The following is a 27,097-nucleotide window of genomic DNA, read 5'->3' as shown; positions in this document are numbered from 1 at the left end:
TAAGAAGCAGAATTTATCCATGAAGCATGAGGGTGCAGCAGAGGTTTATCCTTTCATATAGGTTTGAAGTATTGTTATGTATCATTCCAAAAACTTGCTCTCTGCTTTAACCTGTTTCACTACAGTTTTTCTTTGCTCGATGAGGCTCAGAGGCTCAGAGATCAGTGGTGATAAAGCTAATGACAGAAGATTTTCATAGTTCGTAAGAAGTAAAATAAAAAAACAAACAATCTGAACTAAAGTAAACTTCACTTTTAGTTTAAATTTTATTTGCACTGACAGTGTGGTTAATCGCTGATATTTAAACTTGAGTATTTCACGAAAAATATCAGCTCGTTTTGAATTCAGTGGCAACAACAAAAGGCTGGAAAAGTAAGTAGTACTAAAATGGAACAGCTGGAGGAAAGATTTTATGACAAATTAGGTTAAGTGGGAACAAGTTCGTAACACGAGTGGATATAAAAAGAGCAATAAGACAGAAAGACAGAATTTCTCCGATGGAAAGCTCAGCAGAGGTTGATACCAATCTGTAAAAAAAAATGCATCTACAAATTGTGGAGTAATTTCATAATAATGTTCCTCAACATAATTCTGTGAAGGGAGAAAGCTATGTGCATGAGGGACAGGGCTAAAAATCCATGCTGGATGCCCATAATAGTCAGGCCCTCAGGCAGCACTGTCTTTAAAACTCCTGTCATGGAAATCGTTGCATGTGCTCGGGAACAAAGACAAAGCCCTATGTGAACATGATGTAGGAATGCTGCCAGTTAACATGGGAAACTGTGGGCAGACAAACTTAAATGAACATTAAAAATGATTTCCGGGAAATATGTTTTGTCATCGAACTGTTGAAATGTTAAAACCTCACCTCAGCTAAAACCTCACAATAGTTGCCCCATTGGGTAACAGATGTGCATGCAGTAAAAAAGTCAGCTGACATCCTAAAATATCTGCACAGCATTATAGGGAGGCATCGGGCCCATTGTTGGGATCTACAGTGGCCCATTTTCATGCATCTACTGTTTGGGTCATTAAATATGGATCATCTCCCTAGCAAGTGTTGCAACTGCAGAAACTTGCGCGAGAGAGGAAAACGGGAGTTAGAAGGAAAGAGAGCATAAATCACAAACAATTAACCCTCTGTTGCCTGGCAACAATTAGATGTCAAATGATAATGTTAGATCATCTCTATTTCCCCCACTCAGTTTAGCTTAGTGCAAACTATGTTGTATTCTATTTTAACTCTCTTTTCAGTTTGTCTGGGTGCTAAAACTGCGACTTTTAAGGTAAATATTATCATAAACACACAAACAAATAAATAGAATATTTAAGAGTAGAATTGGAGGCAGTCTTCAGTTTTCAGGCCCCTCTTCTATGGAACCAGCTTCCAGTTTGAATTCAGGAGACAGACACTATCTCTACTTTTAAGATTAGGCTTCAAACTTTCCTTTTTTTAAATTAAGCATATAGTAAGGGCTGGATCAGGTGACCCTGAATCCTCCCTTACTTATGCTGCAATAGGTGTAGGCTGCTGGGGGACTCCCATGATGCATTACTCACTATGTGTTAATAGACCTCTCTGCACTGAATCATACCTGTTATTAATCTCTTCCACAGCCTGTCTTTATCCTGTCTTCCTTCTTTCACCCCAACCAATCACAGCAGATGGCCCCGCCCCTCCCTGAGCCTGGTTCTGCCAGAGGTTTCTTCCTGTTAAAAGGGAGTTTTTCCTTCCCACTGTCGCCAAAGTGCTTGCTCATAGGGGGTCATATGACTGTTGGGTTTTTCTCTGTATGCATTATTGGTATTATTGTAGGGTCTACATTACAATATAAAGCGCCTTGAGGCAACTGTTGTTGTGATTTGGTGCTGTATAAATATGATTGAATTGAATTGATAAACCCCACAAAATAATAAATTTTAGAATGAAATGACTTGAACTGGAAGATGCTGTATGAATCTGGTGTATCCATACATAAAGTCTTTCACACCTTCAGACCCTGAAGTTGCTAAACTTATAAATAAATATTGGCCCATCACCAAACAGCTTTAAGTCAATGCAGGTCGAGCCCCGAATGCCCTCCTACGTGGCTGTAATCAGAATCAGAATACTTTATTCATCCCAGAGGAAATTATGTGGTCACAGCTGCTCAAACACAGTAAGAACAGTAACTAAACTAAAGGCTGTTAGAGGCTGTTTATTATATATTGCAAATATCTTACTGCATGCTCAATCATCCAGGTGAATTAATCCCAAAATGTTGATTTTGTTTATCTGGATGTTTTCAGTGGGAGAAACGTTTCGTCATCATCCAGGTGACTTCTTCAGTCTCAGCTGCAGGTTTCCCCAACCTTATAAACAGTACATTTGCACAATGACTGAAATTAGCCCACTGAATGAGCAGTGGGCTGGGGGGTCAGTTCCTTGATCATTAATATGAAAATTGTCATGAACATTGATCGACAACCTCTGATCAATGGCCAGATGAACAGAATCAACCTTTTGGGATGTATTACAAATTATTTATTTCTCTTTCTGCAAACTTTCTACACCAAAACCACTCATAACATAGAGAAAGGCTCCGAAAATAACATTAAACCTGAAAATTAGTCACTGGCTTAAACTCGACTTCTCTTGTGTGATGTGGCTAAAGTACGGGCTAGACTTGGGGCTGGGGCTATTTATAAAAGAGCCAGCATTGGCTTGTGATGTTTTGAAGCAGCAAGCTAAGTATTTTCTTCATCACAGACTTGGTCTTTGGAAGTCAGCATGAGGAAGAACTGAGCCCATACTTAGACCTTAGAAGTTTTCCTGTTGCTTGTATGTGAATCTAATAAGTACAGTCTACCACCTTGCCTCATCAAAATGAAAAAATAAAATAAAAATGCAACAGTCAATTAATTCAGTTAGGTCTGTTTGATCCATTTCCAATGCAGACCTTTCCAGCACACTGCTCCGCGGAGCAGCCGATAATGAGTTGGAAACACAAAGCTTTATCTTTTAAACAGCACGTCTTATGTGAGCAAAAAGTCTGCAGACGTATGATACACATAATTAGCCCAGCTTTCTCTCAGTGGAATATAAAAATACACCAGCATGCAGCTTATGCTCACTGTGCCTCGAGCAATGGTCAGTCATTTCTGCATGGAATGATTGATGTGGTTATCACTTTATCGAGGTTTTCCACACTGATTTGATCCCTGTCTTGTTAGGCTTGTGTGTGAGAGTTAATCAGAAGGTTCACTTGAAACATCAAATTTCCATCAAGGTATAATAATAATACTTGTCTTTATTACCTCTGTCTGGGAGTTGGAGTCTCAGAGGATGCTATTATTTCATTGCTATTTGCTTGCTTGTTTGTCTGTCTGTATGTCAGCAGGGCTTTGCATAAACTAGGAGGTCAAATTTCATTAGACTTGACGGAGAGGTGCAAAAGTGGAAACCATACAATTTTGTATAGATTGTTTTTAAAGATGCTTTTGGTAGCAATGGTGTGAAGTCCTTAACTGTCTGTAGAGTTCAGACCATAATTATGGTTTCCAGCTTCTTGTTTATTGCTTTACACCAACATGCACCAAAACAAATGGCTCCATTGTTGGCGATAAACCTCCAGGATCACCACGACTCTCCTTAATGTCAGAGTAAACATATTTCATCATCTGAGGGGAACAACTGTCGGTGCCACAAATCTATGACCACAGGGTTTTAAGAAAGCAGCTAAAAGCAATGAAATCCAGTCAACACAACATTTCACAACAGCACACAGTAAAAGCTTAATAAGGTTCCCAGTCTGCCTGTCATATGTCAGTCATTTAGCCATTCACTGTGATGCAGTAGGCATGAATGATGGCTACATCCATCCTCATCTTCAGCCTCATTTCACAACACTGAGGTGCAATCATCGCAGGACAAAAAACGACTGAGAACGCTAATCTGCAATGTGTGGATATTTTGCATCTTAGAGGATTAACACTACAGTATTTGTTCTACCGCTGCAAGAATTGACAACACATATCGAGGGCCTTCAAAGAAAATTTTAATAATACGTTATCAGGTCTGTGGGTGCTTTGTGTCTTATCAGTGTTTGTGGACGAAAGCGGGTATGGCGTGAGTATGCCAGTCTCGCAGGAGAGAATGATGAACAGTGGAAGAAAGCTATCAACAAAAGAGTTGATCAGAAACAACAACACTGATGAGTGGCAGTAATGAGGTCCTGGGTTTACATGCCTGACTGTCAACTGTCTGACTTGTACTGCACAGTGTATACTGGACATGTGTGCATTTTTGTGTTTGCTTCTAAAGACATACATCTATGTTTTTGCATATTATGGGGACAAACACCAAAACCATTTAAAGTAACTGAGGATGAGTAGACATGGTTACAGTTACTTTAAGCATTAGGATAAGCATCTGGCAATTAGGGTTAATGTAAATCTCATCATTGTAATCTGAAGTGGCAGAAAACAGTACGTTGCTGTGTTTTTGAGCTTATTCCAAATTCAAACCACTCCCTGTACAATATGTGCAAAAGGAGGACAAAGTGTTTCCAAGCAGGGAGTTCCCATTCTCATTGGTTATAGACTTACCTGCTGCAATTCACACACACAAGGTATCCTTTGGTGTCTGTGCCCTGTTGCACCAGGTCACAGCAATAGTGACAACTAGTACTGAATGGATCTTTGAAAAGCATCATATTTAAATGCACTGGGTAAATGCAATATTTGAACATGCAGAGTTGAGTTTCTTTTTCTAAAAATGTCTCTATCTATTTGTTTATTTGACCAAATTATGATATGTGTTTATATGAATGGGTTTAGTGCCTACACTTAGCCCTTTGGATAGGTCATGAGCTGCATCACAAAACTGTTAATATTAACGTCTGATAATGAAAGTACAACTACACTTTTTACTCCAGTGCTCGGTTAAAAATCACCACTTATTGGGAGTCCTGTACCAGTGCCTTGAACCCTGTGAAGGCTTTATAGTTTGCCTGCAAGATGGGAAATAGCTGCAGTAACTTACTGAAATGTGTGCAAACATAGATTTAAATACAGTATATAAACAAACACAAATCGTAGTATTTTAACAAGCTTGTATTTGTTACGATCACCTTTATTCTTCCTCTCTGTCTGAGCTCTCGTTATTCAAGGTCGATAAAAAGAGAGAGTATTACTCGTATCTTTACATGGGCAGCAAGTTTTATACAGAGTTTCAAGCTTATATTGTTCATTTTTAAAGCTCTCCATGGGTTGGCTCCAGGTTACATTTCAGATCTCCTGCACTTACCCGCTCCAACTGCATTCCTCCAGTCAGATGCTCTTACTGGTCCCACGCTCCCACTTAAAATCTAAATGTGACTGGGCTTTCTCCGTCGCTGCTCCAAGACTCTGGAACAGTCTTCCCTCTTTTATAAAGTCCTCTTTGGAAATCTTCAGACTGAACTTGAAGACCTTCCTACACTCACAGGCTTTCACAGACGGGTCTGTTCTGTCTTAGTTCTTTTGTTTTTTATCTTATTGAATGATGTATGCATTTGTATATGTATATATGTATTCATGTCCATGTGCATACCTGTGTGTGTGTGTACTTGTATAGGCATTTGTATATAAGTGTATGCACATATACATGGATTTCTTGTAATCTTTTTATCTTATTTATTTGAATTCTTTCTTGTATTTTGAGTACATTGTCCATCTGTTCAGGCTGACACTTGATGTCTTTTAAACGTGCTATACAAAAACTCGACTCGACTACAGAAACATTTTATACCTGTAAAACTGTTATCTTTGGCATTTTGTAGATTCAGCTAAAGAAATTAGAATAAATCTTTTTTTGTGATAGGCTGCAAGTAACAAAGTGCTAAAATATATCATTTAAAATTGGTTCCTTGCTAACTTGTTTCTTATGTAAAAGCACAACACCTGTTGTTGAGCCTTTTTCATGTTTTATACTTAACAAAAACAAAACAAAACAAAAATTATTTGAGCAAACTGGAAATGAGTGAAATCACCGCCAATGTCAAAAGGAAAGCTTTGAAAGATCTCTGGAAAACCTGGAGAGCTATCGCTGAAGAACATGTAAGAGCTCCTTGGAAGCCAACTATAGTGAAATGAGAGATAGCTCAAGACTTCTGCACATTACTGTATAAGCAGATGTTGAAAGAAACCCTTGTGTATTAGAAAATACCCTGTTCAACAGTTAGTTAGCATTCAGTGAATTGTTTAAATCCCAAATCAAATGAAATCAGCTTCATGCAGGAAGAAAGCCAAGGTGGAATAAATATAACTGGTTTACATATAAAGTACCACCATCACTGAAGGAGCAGTTGATGAAAGAAGGGAATGGCATATCTCCCCTCAGCAGATGACATTAGAAAAGGCTTCGAACAAATATCTCAGAACTTCAAACGAGCGATGTTGAGAATCAGAGTTGAAGAAAATCCTCCAAAGAGCTGCTGTGAGTGAAATGTAACACTCGCTTCAATGAATAGTGTTTTACAAAATATCACTAAATAAGATGACGTTTTTCTTGCATTGGAGCTGCTGCAGTAAGCTGTGAGTGTAAACTGTGACTAAAGTGTTACTCACGCTGTGAGAGAAATACAGAGTGACATTAACCAGCAGATCAGCTGACAGCAATACAACATCGTACAAGTGGATACTTGTCTTCCTGCAAAGTAGCGTCGAGAGGCCGTGTTTAAGTCGTGATAACAATGTTTCCTTTATCATAGAAAAAATAAAGGGTCTGACTGCCAGGCTAAATATGCACACTCCTCCGTCGTTACATGGGAGAAAAGTTTATTTACTGCAAAAATCAACATGTGGGATGCATGTCATCCATCTCAATTGGTGAAAGGAGGTTTACAAACATTACATGGACACTATAGCGTGTTTTCATAAAACATGAATAGCAGATATTCAAGCAGCAAGTCAGAAATGTGACTGAAAATCTGGCATGAAATGAAGACATTAGCCATTGTATTTCAACCATTCATGAAAATGATACCAACCTGTGCTTTTATTCTTTGTGTTTATCAAAACTCCACATCTTATCATTTTAGTTAAATAATCTGTCAAATTTAATGTCGTCATCAAGGCTACAAATCAATCTTTGTATCACAGGGAAATGGGAACGAGAAAAGCATTTCATGGACGAATGTGAAACAAAGAAGCGCGAGGAAATCCATCCAACTTTGTCTGTCTGTACTCCTTTTGTCTATCAAAGCCTCTGCTACAATCTCCAAATTTAAACTGGCACAATACTTCTGATCATTTATTATCAGCCCCTCAGTTTATATTCAAAGTTTTATTTGTTGACCAATAAGAAATACAGAAACACTAAACACTGGCATTGAAGTCAAAATCAAACGAAGTGAGATGATTGTAAATGAAGTACACTTTTAATATGTATTAAATCTGACCTGCTGTGAACTGAATAGATGCTCAAAGCTGAATTATAAACACAAAAGTACACAAATGAGAAATATCGAACACTTCCTATATCTTTCATTCAAGTTAAGCCATTTGCTGCTTCTGTTACTTTTGCGTGTTTGTAACTACAATTCAGCAATTTCATGTTCACATACAAGAGGTGCTACTGCCTAATGAAGTTTCACGAGGCTGCAGTACCCCATCTAAAATAATGTCTACGGTAGCTTCTTAAACACCATAAGAGAGGATGAGCAATTACTCTAACTCCAGACAGCGGGCTATTACCATTCCTCTTTTATCAGAAGAAGAAAAGTGAGCATATTTTCAGCAGCAATCAACCACGTGATGACAGCTAAACAGAAGATATACATCAGCGGGAGGCTGATGAAGTCTGGTTGCTTTCTTCTCAAGCACTAGAGACTAGCATGACCTGGATGACTGAGAGGCTACACGCACATCAGAGAGGGAAAATGAGGTAATTGAAGTGATTTCAGTGCATCTCAAATTCAGATCCCGTGAGAGCGGAGAGGAGCCACGACCCAGTGAGAAAGCCAAGTCATCCACTGCCATTGTGAGAAATGGTACAGCGTATTAGAGTGAGAATAATTACACTGAGATCAAAGAACATCTTAGCAGTGATCTGCCTGACTGCACGGTCAATGGTCTATGTGGTGAATTACTCATGTTGGGACCCTCGTAGGACCCAGAATTTATAGGTTTATCAAGTCCTCGAACTATATCAGTCTAGATCCAACATCGAAATATCTCAACAACTGTTACATAGTCATGAAATTTAGCACATGCATCAATTTTTGCAGAGATTTAATGGATTATTTTTTATTTGACCTTTTTACTGAACGCTAGATCAAAATTTTAACTTGTCCACTATTCTGTGTTATAACCTGAGCCCTTTCAGGCTCAGCTGCCTTCACGCTTTCAGGATACTGACATAGAAAACTGACAGACTGTAACAAATTTGGTGGTTATTCCATTTATTTTCTCTTTCTGCTTTTGTTTGTAGACAGAGAACAGTGTTAGGATTTGTCTAGCCACGGGCCACCATGAACAGTTCTAGCAATTGATTACTTCTGACCATCTTCAGGATGGTTATTAAAATGTTCAATATGGCGATATTTCCATTACTATGTGACGTGAGCAGTAAAGAAATTTCAACAAAGCTGATTCTTATGAAAGTTCAAGAAGGACAAAAGGAACTGTAATTTAGCTGGATTTTTAAAAATTGTGTGCAACCATATACACCTGCTAAACATCATCTTAGGGTCTAAATAAATCCGTGACGTGTTAGCACACATTGTGGGCAGAAAATGCTCAGCTTTCTGTATCGGTGTCTGCCTGCCTACTGCGTGGTGAGTGTCTGCCTTCCCTCCCTCTTGAATAATGTAACAAGTGGCCAGTGGTGTGGGTGGTATGGGGGATGGCCTCTCCTCAAAATAGACTCTAGAGCAAAAGCAGAAGACTTCAGAGGTGATATACAGTAGCATATGCCTGCATTATTAAATTGCTCTGAAGGCACTGGGTTTATGTTGTCATCACATCAAAAAATGCTGTAGCAAGAATTAAAGGTGTTATAAAGTTACAACTATAACACTGCTGTCATCATTTCTGGTAAAGGTCAGATTTAGATGAAAAGGAAAATATGTATGTATATGTGTGTAAAGTGATGGATGTTTATGGTTTGTTTTCTTTCCTGGTTCATCTCAGAAGTGAGCAGGAAAGAAGCACGTAATAGATGTGCAAACAGCAGCCAGCTCTGAAATTACCCCTCCGGCCAGTGTGACAGGAGTGCTCACTTCCTCGCACTCTGCGTGTGTGCGCGCGCGTGTGTGCGCAGATCAAGCACAGGGTGTCCTCGCTCTGCTCGGAGAGCTGGTAAACTCCAACTTTGTCTGGGCTGGCGGCGTTCGGCACTTTGTGCAGATGGGGAACGATTTAACTGGAGCATAGACTTTGATTCTGGGGGAGCTCTGTTACATTAAAGATGACAGCATGAGTGGTGCCATGTGCTTATAAGAAATCCCCCTGCACGTTTTAAGAGTCATCACATTTCCGTGCGTGCACTCGGCGGCAAATCTTTCCACTCTGCGAGGTAGCGGCGGCTGCGGTTCTATTTTTAGAAACAATGTTGCGGCAGGGGAATCAATCAAACTGGCGCTAAATCTTTGCATTCATGACAATCTTCTGCTGTTAGTGATGCAGTCTTAATGCATTCCTGCCTGCGCCTGCTGCGTTATAGGACAGGATGGTGCATTTTTATCTCAGCTGATGCCAAATTCCAAATGATGCCTTTCCCCCTAACGCTCTCCAGGAACGCACACCGGTGGACTGCAAACTTTTATACCATGGAATCCAACGCACTCTGTGGCGAGAGTGGCTGCAATGCTTTTGGGACCTCATGTAGTTTTGGGTTTTTTAGCAGTACTGGAATTTCTAAAGAACTGCACAATTTGGGATGTAAATGAGAATTCTCTGATGTCAAAGGACTGAAGGGACCGATAATCGCCAAGCACACGTTTTTTCTCTTTTACTTCTGAGTGCACATTTTTGCTGGCCCTTATGGGAATTAAGCACTCGTCCCGCTGCATGCTCCTCAGGAGAAAAATGGCGGAGTCTGAGAACACTGAGGTAAGTGTTAGAGACAGCTTTAATATTCCTGACAAAGATCAGAGTCCAGTTTTTTGGAATCTATCGGCGTCCTGGATGCCTCTTGCAGTAGCCTGCGTGTTCCACCTCTAGTAGAAGTTGCATGTCGGACAAATTATAGGATGCCGACTGTCCAGAGAGTGAGACTGACCGGACTGATAGTCTCCCTCTTTGCAAGGATGTTTACCCTCCCGAGGAAACAGGCAGTCTGTGCAGAGCAGGGCAGTTCAAATTAGTATTCCCAACCTCAAACGCACTTGGAAAAGTCTCGTTTTTTGTAGCTGCTAAAATTAGGATGCCGTACGATGATCAGGGTAAGGTGCAGGATCGACTCATCCCTTCTGCTTCGCAGGCGTTCTCCGGCAAGAGTCTATGAGATGAAGTCTGAAAAAAATATATGAATGTATTTGAAGCTCTGGGTGTTACGTGTGAAAGAATATGCTGTGAGCAGCGTGAGATATAACAGGACAGTGTGTAGCTGCTTCACTCTGCGCGCGATGGGAATTAGAGCTGTCCAAGGTACTGCAGCACCTTGCAGAGGAAAAAGAGAACGCTCAGACTTCTGGTGTGAAGCAGTTCTGCAGAAAGTAGAGTAGGTTGCTGAAGATGTCATGTCTCAGCCACTTGAACTAAATCTCCCACCCCTCACTCTAACTCTAATCGACACTAATTGACAATTTAAAGGTCGATACAGGAGGGATGCTGATTGTAATACTTAGCAGATTCAAACACCCTGCGATGTGTGCGTCACACCCCGTGATGCTCTGTTGTAATTATTAATCAGAAAAAGTTCATTCTAAGCAAGTTCATGAAAGAAGCCCTGCACACACTCATTACATCTGATCAACATTCTGACCTCTGAGAGCAGATGGTAGGAAATACTTCATAATAATATCCCCGCCACTGAGGCTGTATCCTGTTTGGGAATCAGATATCCCAAAGTCAAGTCAAGTCAAGTCAAGTTTATTTATAGAGCACATTTAAAAACAACCAAGGCTGACCAAAGTGCTGTACAGTAAATACAGATAAAAATACAATAGAACACAATTTCGTAATAACACCTCGCTGATAAAAATAAAATAAAAATATATAAAACAAATAAATTAAACCTTTCTAAAAGCCAATGAAAAGAGGTGAGTTTTAAGAGCGGTTTTAAAAGTTTCTAGGCTTTTGGAGAGTCTGACGTGAGGAGGTAAACTGTTCCACAGTCTGGGTGCAGCCACAGCAAACGCCCTCTCTCCCTTTGTCTTTAATTTATACCTGGGAACATCTAAAAGCATCAGGTCGGCTGACCTCAAAGATCTCCTGGGGCGATAAGTTCTAAGGAGTTCTGACAGGTAAGAAGGTGCAGTGCCATTTAAAACCTTAAAAGCCAGCAATAAGATTTTAAAATCAATCCTAAAGGCAACTGGGAGCCTTCTGGCATAATGGCAGAAGACCAAAGGTATGCTCTTTCCTGTTAGAGGACTTTTTCAGTGAAATGCCTTCACCAATATGAACAGCCGACTAACATACAGCTACTACAATTAGTGTAATTTTAGTGCATTTATTAGAATAAATAATAGTTCATCACCATTTTCCATTATCCTAACTGACTAGAAGCAACAGCATAAACTTACAGGCTAAACTTCAGCGTTCACACAGCTACAACGTGGCTGTGGGTGTCCTCTCATGTGTAAGTGTGTGTCCTTCTCGAATAACAGGTCTCCCCTCAGTGTAGAGATGAGGAGTCTGAAATAGAACCCTGAATGTGTTTATTTGTTTTGAAGGTCAGAGGCAAGGATGTGCTTCACCCTCTCTTTCCTGTGTCAGGAGATCTCTGTTACACTCACTGCAGCTGCTCTCCTCCGACCGTACCCCTAACTTCACGTTAATCTGTCCCACAATGACTCTTTCCCCCTGCATTGCACAGATTCTGTATTAAACTTGGCAGTCTTAATCGCCTCTTCTGCGACTCTGTCTTATAATTATTGACTTGCTCAGTGCTCTCTTGGTGCCAGCTGTTTGTCAGCTCTTTTTCTTTTTTCACTGTTGCTAGTAATTTTTTCTTAACACGGTCTCAAGATTTAAATTGCATCTATGGTGTGCAGCTCTGAGCTGACCATAGTGTAACTTTAGGCCACCGGTCGCCTCGGTGATCCAGATGAGTAACATGTCAGAAAATGAATCCTTCACGCAGTATGGTAATGCTCTGCAATGAACTAGTGTCTCCTCTGCAGATCAACATCAGAGCTGAGAGGATTAAGTATTAAGTTCAACAGTTGGTCTCTCCTCATTAAGAATGTGGTCTTGTATGTTATCAACATCCAAAACCCTGTGAACCTCACTAAGCAGAGACAGTAATGACTTTCAATGCTACTCTTGTGCTGCAGAGAAAGTGCTGCTCACATTTTCTTTTTTTTTAGATATTCAGTCACTTTTCTGGTCAATTATAACCAGATAGAACTCTATTTAATAATAATGATGATGATAATAATAATAATAATAATAATAATAATAATAATAATAATAATAATAATAATAATAATAATGATGATGATGATGATGATGATGATAATAATAATATCCATAGTCTTGATTCTCTTAACAAAATATTTAAGATGTTTCATGTGATTTAAACTCTTAAATTTTGGATCTTAATCTCTTATAATTGGCCAAGTATAGCTCATGGGATCATCTTTTCTTCCTTTGTTTGTGTGTGGTGACAAAAATAATCAGGAGCTCACCAGTTTTATTGGAAATCACCCAGACTACGTCTCCCTAAAAGGCATACAGTAGCTGATCTGACATTTCATTGAAAACTTCAAAACCTTGATGGGAAAACTACAGAAGAACTTAAAGGATCATCAGTCAATGGAATTTGAATAAATAACAGACAGGTAGCACGGCTTCTCGTATGACTCAGTAGTGAAAACCTGACATTTGACTGAATCATATCAGCTTCTCTTTGAATTCATGATTCAAGACCCATTATTTACTTTATTTTCATGGTAACTACATTCCAGTGTGTGCCATTTAAGCCCTGCGGGACAAAGGTGCAGGAGACATAAATACTGTATGATGGCCATTTTAAAGAGAGAAGAGAGAAAAGGGGACCGAAGAATCAGTTCTTTCAACCAAGGAAAAGCCAGTGCGGCACATAGAAATCTATTTTTTATACTTTGCTTTCACTGTAAAGGAGAATTGAATAATTTCATCTGCCAGGGAAGTTATCCACCTCATTAAGTCGTATAGATGTTTACGATGTATGTAGCTCCTAGAAGAATAAATTAAAGGACTGATGACAAGCTGGGCTCATTTAAAAAAAATACTTGAAACAGTTATCTGAATAACCTTCAATAACCTTGTGTAAATACAGATGGGCTTCATACAAGATAGTTTTGTTGTAATCTCAATACTTAATCTGAACATGGCATCAAAATAGATTTCCCAAAATCAAATGTACAGGATACAGAAGCATAATTAAAACTTAAATTAAAGCTGTAGAATTAAACTGAAATTGCTAGAAGATCCGACTGAATGAATGCAAACTGAATGAGGCAATAACAGTGGCAGAAAACACTCATAAAATATCGTTAATATTATGTAGAAACTGAGTGAGAAAATGTCTTGCAGTCTTTCACTATCCTTTCCTTCTTTGTTTCTTATCACTGTTGTCTGAAAATGCCTCCTATTTTTGGTGGCATTACCAGTTTATATTTATTTTTAGACGCCCAAGTTGGAATGAGAATAAATACCAGAATGGCTTATTGGCTCAATACTGAGATGTGAAGTTTCTGTTTCTCCATGCACATCGTGGTTAGAGCTTCCCAGCAGGCGTTATAGGTGATCCGGGCATTACGGGTGTACCTTCTGTGCTGAGATGAGCTTTCTTGCCATCTCTGGCTTTTGTTGACTCCATGTCAGTGATCAGCATATCCTCCAGACTCACAGGGCTCTCTGCACTTTGTGAACTCTGTGCTGGGAACATGAGCTAAGAGTGCAGGAACAAAATGGAAAGGAGAATAGCTTACGTGTAAAATCCCTGATTATGAATGCAAACCACAACCTTATTGCAGCCTGTACTTATTTTGTTTCTTACGCCTCAGGCCGCGGCACTGAAGAGGTGTTTTTCTTCTTTATCTGTGTTTTTTAGCAACCACAGTCGCAACCAGAGCCCATCCGCATAATTCCATCGCAGTCGGCACAGCCAACCGCGTTACCCAAGCCTGTGCCTTCTATCCAGCATGGGCCTCGGCCTCCTCTTCCACCGCACACGCCCCACGCCGCCAGCCTCCCTAGCTGTCCAGGGAGGGGTAAGATGGCCAAGTTTCTCAACCCAGAGGAGATGACCTCGCGAGACTACTACTTTGACTCCTATGCTCACTTTGGCATTCATGAGGTACGCCTTGTCATCGCAGTGTGGATGAAAATCACATATGTTAATCAATCAGCTTTATGGATCAATAAAGCATTTTTTAATAAACAGGGAATTTTAATTTCCATTATTGCTGCGGCACATTTCACAGAACCAGAGCATGCAATGCCCTTGTGTACTTGCAATTAATTTTAGAAAATTATTAGATTATGCATCATCCTTGTCTTAATCATTTCATATGCTCTTCTTGCTTTTTCTCTTTTAGACATGTTCTTGCCTCAGTTTGCCTGTGTGTGGGCAGGATAGTTTAACGATGATTGTGTGTGACTTCTTTTTTTTCTTGAAGTGAACCCCTCCGCCCTCTAAACCGAGAGCTTTATGTCATAGATGGTTTAGGCCATGGCAGGAGCTACAATCAGCCAGTCCCTTCAAAGGACAGAAAATCCTAACGTTCCCTGACAGAAATGTTTCCCAGGAAAACTCAGGTTTTTGCAGGTGCCCCACAAAGCTCTATGTACAGTTGTTAATTGATGTAGGATGGTGATGAACTGCCTGGAGCAGTTTTAAATGTGGTGAAACTTTTGAAAACTTGAGGAACAGAGAGCCACTTTTGAACACATTAAACGTGTGTATTGTGTATGCCTATTTGTCCACACGGTTTCCTCAGAGTTCACAGAGTTCATCTGCATTTTAGAGAACAGATGCAGGAAGCATTGGAGGCTGTATAAAAAGAGTATGTTGCGTGCGTGACCTGTAGGATGTTTTTTTTATGTATTTGTGGAATGTAGGTCAGGTGTATTTTAGTCATTTCTGAATATTCTTTGCACTCACTGTCATGGTCCTGGGCCATGTGGGCCCAGTATTCTTAGTTCCTTGTATTTTTGTATTTCGTTCCTTATTTAGGCCATGTTTTCTGAGTTGCCCTGTTGTGTTGTTCCCTAAGTGTTTTCCCTTCATGGCTTTTACCCCCTGTGTGCCCCTCTGTGTATCTGTGAGCCCTCGTCTCCCTTTGTGGTTGTTTCATGTTTCCCCAGCCCGTTATGTCTGTGTTTTCCCCGTGCTCTCTCTCCTCCTGTCTGAACCTCTGTGCCTGTACATGTCATGTTCAGTTCACCCCGCCCTGTCTCGTTATGATTATCAGTGTCACCTGTGTTCCCCGTGTGTGCCCACTTTCCTCGTTTACCCTCTGTGTATTTCTGTCTGAGTCTCCCTCTGTTCGGCGTCGCGTTCTCCCTCATGCCGTGTGTGGTTCTCCCCGTGTCTTCCGGTATATGTTACTTTAGCTTTTCCCAGTTTAGTGTAGTTTTGCATTGCTTTTGTATCATCGTTATTGTTTATCACCTGTCAGCAATAAAGCTGCATTTTGAGTTTATCCCCCGTGTCTGTGAGTTTGCAATTTGGGTCCTCATCCTGCCTGCCACACGGCCGAAACATGACACTCACACATGCACGCACACTGTGAAAGAGGTACAGATAGAAAAGAGATGCAGACAGGCTGAGCCTGCGAGCTCACAGGGCTTATTCAGAAACACCAACAATGGATTTGAATGTAGAACCACAGGGCTGACAGGGAATAGAGTAAGATTAGGTGAAGGCTGTGTGTTATTTGTAAATGCTGCACTGTAGATATCGGAGCTATTCAGACCACTGACGTCCAGCCAATGTTTTTAATTTCACACAACAAACTGTCGCTTTCTGCAGGAGTTCGTGTTGCCAGGACCTTTCTTATATTTTTCTCACATGTCAAACCAGGAAATGTTGAAGGATGAAGTGAGGACACTCACCTACAGGAACTCCATGTACCACAACAAGCACATCTTCAAGGATAAAATAGTGCTGGACGTTGGAAGCGGGACTGGGATCCTTTCTATGTTTGCGGCCAAAGCAGGGGCAAAGCATGTATATGGGGTAAGATGTGTTTCCCTTCAGTAAACTGCAAACATGTGGACCAATTAGGATCTGATCTCCATGTAGCCCAAGCCTCACAAGGCGCTTATATTGTCAGCATGTAGTGCATATGTAGGTCTGCTGCTGTGTGGGTTGGATCATACAGTACATTTTAAACCATCTAATCTTGGGTAATATTTCTTTTGACATGCAGGTGATAAAACTGTGTGACCTCTCAGGCAGGTTGACCAGCTAAACCATAGAGATTTGAAAGCTATTAGTGTTATTGAGCTCTGGGGCAGAACTAATTGCAAGTCAGAGCATGTCTGAGAATGCCTGCTGCACACACACACACACACACACACACACACACACACACACACACACACACACACACACACACACACACACACACTGCTAGCTTGGGATGACCATGTGGAACTTATTTTTGCATGGTGGGTCGAGACGAAGTGCTTCAGGGAAGGAATGATTAACTTGGAATTGCCAAGAGACTTGTTCTGAGCCACTGAATGACATTATGTGTTTGTGTGTGTGACTATGCCTTGTGTCATGTGTTTGCTTGCCTTTCCTCTCCTGCTGCCTCAGTCAGTTTTTGTCTCCCTCTCTCTAGCATCCTGTTTTAGTACTTTAGCTGATTTGATTCAGAGTTTTGTTACTGCGGTCCATCTGGCAGGATTTTATCCACATAAATGGGGACAGGAGTTTCAGGATTTTCTTATCATACCTAAAGCTTTTGAAGTTTGATGTGAGTGCCCGGGCTCACGAGCTGGACGAATATACCCCCGATCATTCCTTATCAATAAGAACAGTACATGACAATGTATGTGTGTTTAGTGTAGTCCTTCAACAATTCCAAGTAGCAACAAGACCCTTAGGTAACATGTCCAACCTACGCATGACCTGTGCACCACAAAATCATAAAGGGTCAAGGCAAACTAGACTTGTACTAATCTATTAGCACACTATTCACTCCCTTTTGAATTTACTGCCTGCTGCTGGCTGGATTCCTTCGTTCTTTTGGCTGCTGTCCTCAGTTAGCAGAGGAGGGTCGTATTCTGGATTATTCTTTTTCATATACTTCAGTTCCTCAAGCTCACTTTTATGTGTGATAAATCTACTCATTAGTAACACTGAATGAGCAGTGAGATGCCCTTTGATTCTGTTCACAACTTTTATGTACAGACTTTCTCGGAGGTGGAGGGTGTCCAGTTCAGTGGTCTCAGTATCACATCTTTGCTTTTGCAGATAGCAAAGTACTGGTGGCTTCACTGAGTGGTGTCCCATTGAAGCCTTTGGCTTTGGCACCATCAAGCCCGAGGCTCTGCTTCCCAGTTAGAAAAGACAAGATTGTCCACTTTAGGTCAGGGATGAGATTCTATCTCAAATTCAGGAGTTAAAGTCTCTCTGGGTTTTGTTCTCAAGTGAGAGTAGAGTAGCGCTATATAAGAATCAGTCCATTTACCCATGCTTTTGTCCGAGCTGCAGACAGGCTGCAGACGTAGCCGTGCCATTCCAGGGCTTGGTTTTAGCATGGGGGGTCTAGCCAGGACCCTTACTGGATACCGGGAGGTGTCCCGCTCCACAAGGTGTGTAGTCTTATCACTACACTATCCAGCTGGATGCCTCCTAAACTGCAAGTAAGTGAAATAGTCAATGTGGGAGAAGGTATAGCTCTCTGTTGGCCATTCATCTGGGTAGCTTTGTTTAGAGCGCCGTCCCTTTGACCTGGATAAACTGTAGAAAATAGATGAGTAACACATGAAAAGCCAGGTACTGTTTTTTCAGATAAAAACAATACATTGTTCAAAAACCTGGTTAAGCTCAGTGTAGCTGCTTTGATTATTCTAGGAGTGTTTCTAATGTCTTTATGTTAGTATGATGCAGAGTTTATTTTCTGCCCAGTAATAAAATGCTTAAGGTTGCTAATAAAAAGTAAAGAAACTAAACTATGTGTAAGTCACAGGTTAATAGCTCAGATAGAGGACAAAAAGTACAGTGATATCTGGGCAAAGTTAGAAACTTCTACTTGCTGTGTCTCCAGAGTAAAATACCAGTAGGAGCCTGCAGGGATGTCTACGGTGACAGTGACACTTTCTGACACTAGCGAGAGGTGCGAGAGGCAACCTGTGCGGGGGTGCCTCTGTCAATACACCCTGAGGTTTCAGTGCGCTCCTACTGGATCGTGACTATGACAGACACGTGGCTAATAGCTGTCTCTTATGACTTTGACTCAGAAAGAGATGAGGAAGATTGCCAATTAGAACCTGTTATTACACATGAATAGAGCAATACAGTTACATGCGTCTCCGCAAGTGCACAAACATGTTCACACCTGATGCAACATTAGCCTTTGCTGGTTATTTATGGATTTGGTACAGTCTTTTTAATGGGCACCAGAGGCAGCAGAAGCCTCCTTCCTCTTTCTCTGCTAATAAGCAGCAGAAAACAAGGCTGCTCCGGGGAGTCAGTGCTAATGTGAAGTCCCTACAGCCTATATGCCTGCGGAAAAACCCAAAAGGTTTATGTTCTGTATTTGAGTTACTGCAGTATAATAAGCAGAGATTGGAGCATTGGAACATTGGTTTTATGGCATGTTTAACTGGTTTCTTTCCTGTAAATAATAGCCCTCAAAGACCTCATTCTTCCATGCCAGTACAGGGTCAACTAACACCACACTGTAAAATGACTCTGTCTTACATGCGTAACTGTGAGTTAAGTAAAAATAGGCAAGTACAAGGAAAATATACTTTAAGTATAAAATAAAAAAAGCTGGTCATACTATTGAATAGTGCAGCACTTACAGATTACAAGTGCTACACTATTATCTCTTATAGCATTATATTATTATTAGTAACAATTTGATGTAAAAATGGGGTTTTATTAATTTATTTGGTTTAATGGGTTGATTTAATAAATGGTTGGAAAATTCTCTGAAAATACTGAGAAATGCCATCAAAAAATCTCTGAACTAATATAAGTTTTTGCGTGAAAGTTAGAAGGTGCTTCATGGCGTGAAAGGAAGCACTGTATGAATGTACCCTACAGTAGAAAATTCAGTGTTCAGAATAGGAAGGAGCTGGGTGAGTAGCTGCCCATCTACAACCTATTTGTTTAAAAAATGTACATTTACATTTTTTACATTTATAATTTTTGTATAAAAAGTCAAATTTTTAATGTAACAAATTACTTAAACTGTAAGATAAATAAAGTAAACAAAAAAAGCTGTACAACTTACCTCTGAGAGTTAGTAGAGAACATGCACTTATTTGCACTGAACAAAAATAAGTGCCTCGTTTTTGTGGCTACCTTATCCACAAGACCCCCAGCCTGACCGGCTGCTTTGTGACACAGAGCACCCAGGGTTCATTAAAGGGTCTTCTGTGTGACTATAACCAGATGGGTCGGTTGCAGCATGCAGCAGCAGTATGCTGCACAAAAACACTAAGCAAATGGGACACAGTGTTCAAAGGTGAAAATCTATACTCTCAGATTCCCAGTGCTGTAAGAGCCTAGTATTGATTAATGTATTCTGCTGAATTATGTCCATATTTTATTTGAGAGAAGCCTTAGTGTAGTTTGATGAATCAATGAGCTTTATTATGTTATAACGATGATATCAGTGGCAACTCAATAAATCAGCTCTGAGGCAGAAGAGAACGTACAAAATATGCCAAGACCAGCTATCCAACTATTTTGGCCTCACTGGTTGAGCGCTGTCTTCACTCCTGCTTTCAGGATGCATTATGTCAACTGGACACCTACTTCATTCTCTGCTCCAGTGAGTCAGTAAGGACCTTTCATCTCACCCCCTTGATCAGATCATCTTCCACCATCGACTAAGCATCCATGATACGCAGTTATATCTAAGCACTAAACCCTCTGGTTAGTTCCCTGCTTTGTCCCCTATCAGCAGTCTAAAACTATTTAACCAATTCTCTCAAATAGAACAAAATAAAATTGAAGCCTTGGTTGTGGCTCCTACGTCACTGCTTTCAAAGCTGTCTGATTTGGGCCTTAATTTTGAGTCTTCACAACCTGGGTGTCATTCTGGACTCCATTCTTTCATTTTCATCTTATATTAAACCTATCTCTAAATCTGCCATCTACCACATCAAGAACATCTCCAGACAACATCTTATACCCTTAAACTCAGCAACAGAAATTCTCATTCAGCAGCTGGAACTCTTATTTATGCTTTTATCACCTCTGACATGGACTGCTACGGTAGTGTTCTGTTTGGGTTGCAAACAAAGCCCTGCGCACGCACACACACACACACCTGCAGTATGTTGCATGTATGTATCAATCAATCAATCAATCAATCAATCAATCAATCAATCAATCAAGGCTTTATTCGCCACGTGCAGGTTGCCCTGCAGTGAAATACACACACAACACAGACATCACATGGGGATACAGGTCGGAGATCGGTAGCGTTACTGAAAACAAACACTGAACTATACACTACAATGGGAAAGTACAAGAGGAAAAAAAGAGACCTCTACTCATGCTGGGCTCCTGGGAGGACAGCATGAGAACAGGAAACAAAAAAACTCCTCTGCACAAAAAAGCACATAAATGTCCACAGCACAACATTATGGAACACATGACCAGCCACAGAGTCGGGTGGGGGGTGAGGAGTAATCCGAAGCAAACACAGCAGCCATCCTGCCCAGCGCTACCATTCCAGCGCGGGCTCAGACCCGCCGTGTTCCCAGGAGGGAACAAGCATCGAAGGCGTTTGGAACAGGAGGGGGGATGAGTGTGTGCATATTAGTGTATATGTATTAGAGATGGACCGATCTGATATTACGTATCGGTATCGGTCCGATACTGACCTAAATTACTGGATCGGATATCGGAGAAAAATAAAAAATGTAATCCGATCCATTAAATATCACGAAAGCACCTCACAAAACTTGCAACACGCCGTAACTCGCCTCAGAACGTTAGCACGTCGGAGCAGTATGCATCACGTGATAGAGCAGCTGTGGCATGCGGGACCTGTCGGTGGTCTGGATAGCATGTGGAGCTTCGCTAGCAACCCGGCATTTCATCTCCGACAAAGTTATCCCCGAGAGAAGTAAAGCAAGTGTGTAAGTCCATCTCTGAATGTTTGTAAAGCATTCCTGCGTTAAGCTTAACAAGCGACTGCCTCTCGCTCTCCGGCTGCTACTTCAATCGTGAAACTGATTAATGATCAGCTGATCGGCTTTTCTGTCGCGAGTCCGTCTGTCTTGTTTGTTTTTGGCCCACTTTGCACCAGAAAGAGGAAACCAGCGGCTGAACAACAGCAGCACGTTTAAGCTTGATCAGCTGTTGTTAGAATGTATTTAATATTACTTTCTACACCAGGATCTTTTTCTACGTAGCTGACGGCTGGTAACTGTGCAGGGGCGGATCTAGCAAAGTTTAGCCAGGGGGGCCGATAGGGCATGAACAGGGAAAAGGGGGCACAAAGACATACTTTTCTTTCTTATTCTCATTTAAAATGTCGAGCTTTTAATAAATAATTATCTGACACCCAAAGTTTTAATTTGATGTAAAATGAATAGAAGTCAATTACTGTATATAGTAACTATTAAGTCTAATATATATACCCTAGTAAGCTATAGTACTTTTTCCTTTGGGAAGGTACCATCTGTGCAGTCTGCAATTTTGTTGAAGAAAGATGTTGAATCTATTTAATATTTCTTGAAAAATAATTGATTTCTGTGCATTTTTTTCACACTTCATCAAATTAAGGTTGATTACGTCGATTAAGCATCATGAGGTGGAGCGTGAGGGGTGGTTCCCTATTTTTTATTTTTTTATTTTTGTTGTTGCTGGGAGTTGGAACCCTATTAGTTAGGTTTCTTAATATTTACGCTAAGTACTCTTTAAAATACCAGAATAGTGAGGATGGTGTAGGTTTAAGTTTATTAGATTGATCAGTATTGCTGAACTATGAAATATTTTTTTTGTATACAGGTATAACAGAATAGCTTTAGTGTAGTTGTTGTTTTAAACTTGAGTATGAACTTGCAGACTTGCAAAATGCAGCAAGATATTTTAAAAAACAGTTTTGTTGATTAAAAAACACTATATCGGATTCATATCGGTATCGGCAGATATCCAAATTTATGATATCGGTATCGGACATAAAAAAGTGGTATCGTGCCATCTCTAATATGTATGTGTGTGTGTGTCCATAGTTCAGCTGAGACAGTGTCCTTCGCCCTGCCAGGCTAAGTAAAGTCTTCCAGCCAACCCAGGTGGCCTTGCATGGAATGGGAAGGAACAGACTAAACACAGTCGTTATCAGGGTGTTTTGTTGGGCTCCAGCCTTGCGACCGCAGCTGGCGCCGAAAGGGTATCCGCATGAAGTGATGGTACTTTTTACTTTAGTGCGAACAACTCATATGAATTTCAAAGCTGTTCTAACAGTCCAACACTGGTCTCTCGAATCTCCCGTTCGAGAGCCGTGAGCTTCTCCATGATGTTATTAAACTTGCGCTCTGCGATGTTGTCATTCTTGTGCTCAAAGAGCCGATTCTGAGAACTCACGACCACAGTGAGCTGCTCCAAGATGTCATCCAATTTGCGCTCAGAGGTCTTATTCTGAGTATCCACAGCAGCCGTCATCCTCTCCAAGATCTTATCCGTGCTGCACTCAATGAGCCCATTTTGAGAAACTCACGCCTCTTCCCATCGTTTCAATCCCAGTGGGCAGCCTTGTGGGGGTTTGAACAGCCGGTTCTGCTTTCTTAATTCTTCGATAAGTCAGGGCCAAGCCAGCTCCAATCAGCCAGAACCCTGTTATCATGGTTCTGAATAGGTAGATATCTTCAGCACTCAGGCTCACCCAAGCCCAAACTTCTCGTTGAGAAAGGGGTGTCAATTGCATTTAGGGACCAGTTGATCCAATCCATAATTCCTCTTTTAGGTTTTAGAGAACAGACTGTGAGAGAGTGTTCCAGGGAAAACTAATACAAAAAACACGAGACTAGACAAGGACATAAGAGGCTAAGCAGGGAAGCTAAGGGAGAGGAGGAGGAGGAAAGTGCGACCACCTTCGTCAAGAGCAGAAAAAGAAAGAAAAATGTATCACCCCCAGTTTTATGCACTGGTTCCCGGTTAAGTGTTTCCTAAAAAATTCTCACCTACCAACCCATTCACTGCTCCACAGGACCTACTGGACTTTCTACCTTACACCTCATCTTGAACTCTGTGTTCCTCAGTGAAATACTTTCCATGCCCCATACAGGACTGCAGTCCTTTGGACACACATCCATAGTTGATTTTGTTGTTGTTATTGTTATTAGTATTACAGAGACTAGGTTAACAACTCTTTCAGGTTTAGTGACCAGGTTAAATTTAACCAGGTTAAAGCAGGTGAAAGCCTTCAGGGTTTTATTCTGTTTTATTTAGGAGTCGAATGCGCAGCATCAGCTTAGAGATACTAAACAAGGATGACCTTGTTTTTACCCCAGACAGCTTTATGGATGGTTACACTGTTACACAGACATTTCTGCCTGTAGCAATGATTCAAATTTCAGTCTCAATTCTGTATTTGTTTTTAATCTCAACTCACATGGTGAAATGTGATTATCAAGTATAGCAATGTCAGTGTGACCAAAGTCACTGTCAGTGTCTGTAAGTGTCAGACAATATTCTAAAGTTTAAAAAGAAAAAAGTGTCCTTGTGTGTGATCAAATTTTGATCAGCTATTAGCTGTGGTGGACACATATAATAATCCTAGACAATTCACTGCTTTGTTGTGGAACAAACTGCTTGTCTACACGAACTTGTGCCATCTTGCAACAGTGCATCAAGAGGTTGGGCTTTCTTGTTACATTATGAAACTCTATGAACAGTTCCACCAAATCCAAAAAGGTTGGAATGGTCATTTTTAAATGATAGATTAAGATGTTTCAGTTATATTCTTTGATTATTGTAATTCGTGGGTTTTGGTTGTGCTTGTGTTATATTTTTAGTGCTAGGATTTTGGCTTTCTCGTGTCCCTCGTCTTGTCACACTTGTCTTCGTGTTCCCTCTGTCTTTCCAGTCAGTCGTGTCTCCGTCTCAGTGTCAAGTCTGCGTCTCTGTGTTATACTTCCTGTTTTACTTTGACAGTCTGTGTCCTTTGTCAATTATTCTGCTTTGCTTCCTTTGTCTCGTTAGGTCTGATTACTCCCAGCTGTGCTGCCCTTTGTCGCGTCGTACCCTCACAGTGCTGTGTTTTTCCAAGTTTACAGTTCCTGGTTTGTTTTCTAGTTGAAGTTTCTTGTTTCCAATTTCTAGTTTAGTTTTGTATTTAATGTTAGTTTTTTCCAGTAATAAAAGGTGCTGCTTTCAGTTAAATTCGCGTGTGTGAGACTAAATAAAGTGTGCTAAGTGTTTGTTTACACTCTGGAAATATGTCCCGCACAAAAATTAGCACAACTTTAACAAGTTACATTTGGAAAATGCTGCTAAAGTACAATTTTAAAAATATCACACAAAATGACATATTGTAACAACCTTTATTATTGTGGTATAGCACAGCCAGTGTGTGTGAGTAAAGTGGCAGCCGTTACATGCTGCTCATGTGTCTGTTCAGAGAGACCTCACCATTGTAACGGGCTGGCACCGGCGACTACCGATCTCCGTGCATGTATGTAGAGCCGTGGAGACCTGGCTTGTATGGTCTTATGTTGCTAACAACAAATAAAGATCTGTTGTTCGATTTAACTGACTGGCTTCGAGTTATCTGGCTAACCTCTACAAATGCTGGACCTGCTATCCGCTCCTTCCTCGCCAGACTGCTGTTACAGTATCAGTCGCAAGGATGAAACTGAAGCTTTTTGGTTTTATGCTTTGATTTATTGTTGTTGCCAATATGTAATATATCTGTATTTGCATGACTAAACGGATTCAAGAGTTTCATAAATTTTTTGTTAGAAGTTTGTTATTTATTTTCTATCTACTTTTGTAATTTATCATGGAGTATGCATGTAACGTTTCCAGTTTCTGCAACAGCAACGTAACATGCGGTAGTTTGGCTCCAGGGCTTCCCAGGCAACATCAGTAGGGCAGTAATATTTAAAATCACCTGCATTATAAGTGAAGTCATGTTATTGTGAGTACAGGCAAAGTGTCTGTGAAATTCTTCACTTAAATAGCTTTTCTTTTTTTCTGCCAGATTGAGTGTTCCAGTATATCGGAGTACTCCGAGAGGATCATCAAGTCCAACCACCTTGACAGCGGTAAGAGCTGCAGCTGTTCCTCGTCTCACAATTCTGATGACACATGCACTCCATCGTCAGTGAAGAGAGCAGTAAAGTAGGTTAAAGTCATGATAGTGAATGAAGATAAAAGAGGGAGGAGTGGCAGAAGAGAACAAGAAGAGATGTGATCAGCTGTCCAGGATCACTGCTAATATGTAAAGATGATCAACTTACAAATCTTTTCACATTAAAAAAAACTGCTCACTGCAAACTCACTGCTCGTTGACTAGGTTACACTGTATATACTGCTGGTTCTGTCTAAGTGCTGTGACTTGCATTTCATTTGATCTAAAACAAAATGTCCAATTAAAAATTTAACTGTGCTGCCAAAAGCATTTGCTCGGCCGTGAAAACACAATCCACTCCACATTCCACAGTAAGTTTGGAGGTCTATAGTGACTCTGCAGAAAGCTAGCGACCTCTGTGGACTACGCACCTCAGCACCTGCTGTGATTTTAAGTGGCCTACTACTATGTGACTACTTCATTGTAATACCACTAACCAGAGATGGGCAGTAACGCGTTACTGTAATCCGATTACTTTTTTCAAGTAACGAGTAAAGTAAGGGATTACTATTGCAAAAACGGTAATTAGATTACAGTTAGTCAAAGGAGCTTGCAAAGAAAAGCGTCTGGACTTCTTTAAGTTACTTGAAGACGTTTCACCTCTCATCCGAGAAGCTTCTTCAGTTCTAAGGTCAAATGGTGGAGAGTCCCAGATATAAACCTAGTGGGAGTATCCCCCCACAGAGGGACAAAAGGACCCCCTGATGATCCTCTAATCGCCTGAGCCAAGGTGTGAAACTGGGTGTGGGTCCCAATCAGCCAGAGTTCCGGGTGTGTTCATTGTGAAACCTGGCCCCACCTTATCATGCGAATTCCTGAGATCAGATGGCCCAGGATGTGAGTGGGCGTTAAGGCGTCTGGGAAGTTTTGAGATCCCTTCCCAGACGCCTTAACGCCCACTCACATCCTGGGTAGTACTGACCTTACTTTGAGTTTGATTCCATAAAAAGTGACAAAACCATTAGTGTCCGTTGTGCGTGGGAAGAAAACGTCTTTTTACAGCGAAAAAACCCCTAAACTTCCAAGCAAGCACCGAGTGCGCAACGACATAATGGGAAATTCACAGAGAAACTCGCGGATTCTTCCACTGACTGCAGCACACCTGCACCACGGTAAACCTCCGCCTACCCAACTTCTGCTTTACAGGTGAAACTAGAGCAAAAGGACCGCTGAGTCTTTGACTTTATTTATTTTCTGCTGTGTTTTACTTGCATCTATTTGAAAGACTGAGTGTAAACACTCAAAAAAAAAATTATGTGCTGGAATGTGCAGAAAATAGGTTTAAATATTAGGCAAGGCAAGGCAAGGCAAGTTTATTTGTATAGCACAATTCAACAACAAGGTGATTCAAAGTGCTTTACAGAGACATTAAACAAATTTCTTCCAGTCAGAGAATGTTGCAGATAATTACATTTTTGCTTGATGCA

General features: G+C 40.7%; 1 protein-coding gene across 3 annotated transcripts in view; it reads left to right on the top strand.

Moving 5' to 3' along the window:
* Positions 1-10,005: 10,005 nt before the first annotated feature.
* The window catches only part of LOC146627572 (protein arginine N-methyltransferase 8-B), a 31,302-nt gene continuing 14,210 nt past the window's right edge, over positions 10,006-27,097 (top strand). Inside the window, exons 1-4 of one of the 3 annotated variants that reach the window (XM_085357213.1) lie at positions 10,006-10,074; positions 14,237-14,473; positions 16,202-16,357; positions 25,521-25,584. In XM_085357213.1, the coding sequence (XP_085213339.1) occupies positions 10,006-10,074; positions 14,237-14,473; positions 16,202-16,357; positions 25,521-25,584 (526 nt within the window). Of the gene's footprint in view, positions 10,081-14,227; positions 14,474-16,201; positions 16,358-25,520; positions 25,585-27,097 lie in introns of all 3 variants that reach the window. The other 2 variants (XM_085357211.1, XM_085357212.1) reach the window with 2 other exon arrangements.

The sequence above is a fragment of the Diplotaxodon limnothrissa genome, linkage group LG7 (assembly GCF_057381915.1).
Source record: "Diplotaxodon limnothrissa isolate DT_005_m linkage group LG7, D_limnothrissa_male_GT1.1, whole genome shotgun sequence".
Taxonomy (NCBI): Eukaryota; Metazoa; Chordata; class Actinopteri; order Cichliformes; family Cichlidae; genus Diplotaxodon; species Diplotaxodon limnothrissa.
The sequence above is the reverse complement of the archived record's forward strand: the minus strand, read 5'-3'. Positions and strand labels throughout refer to the sequence as shown.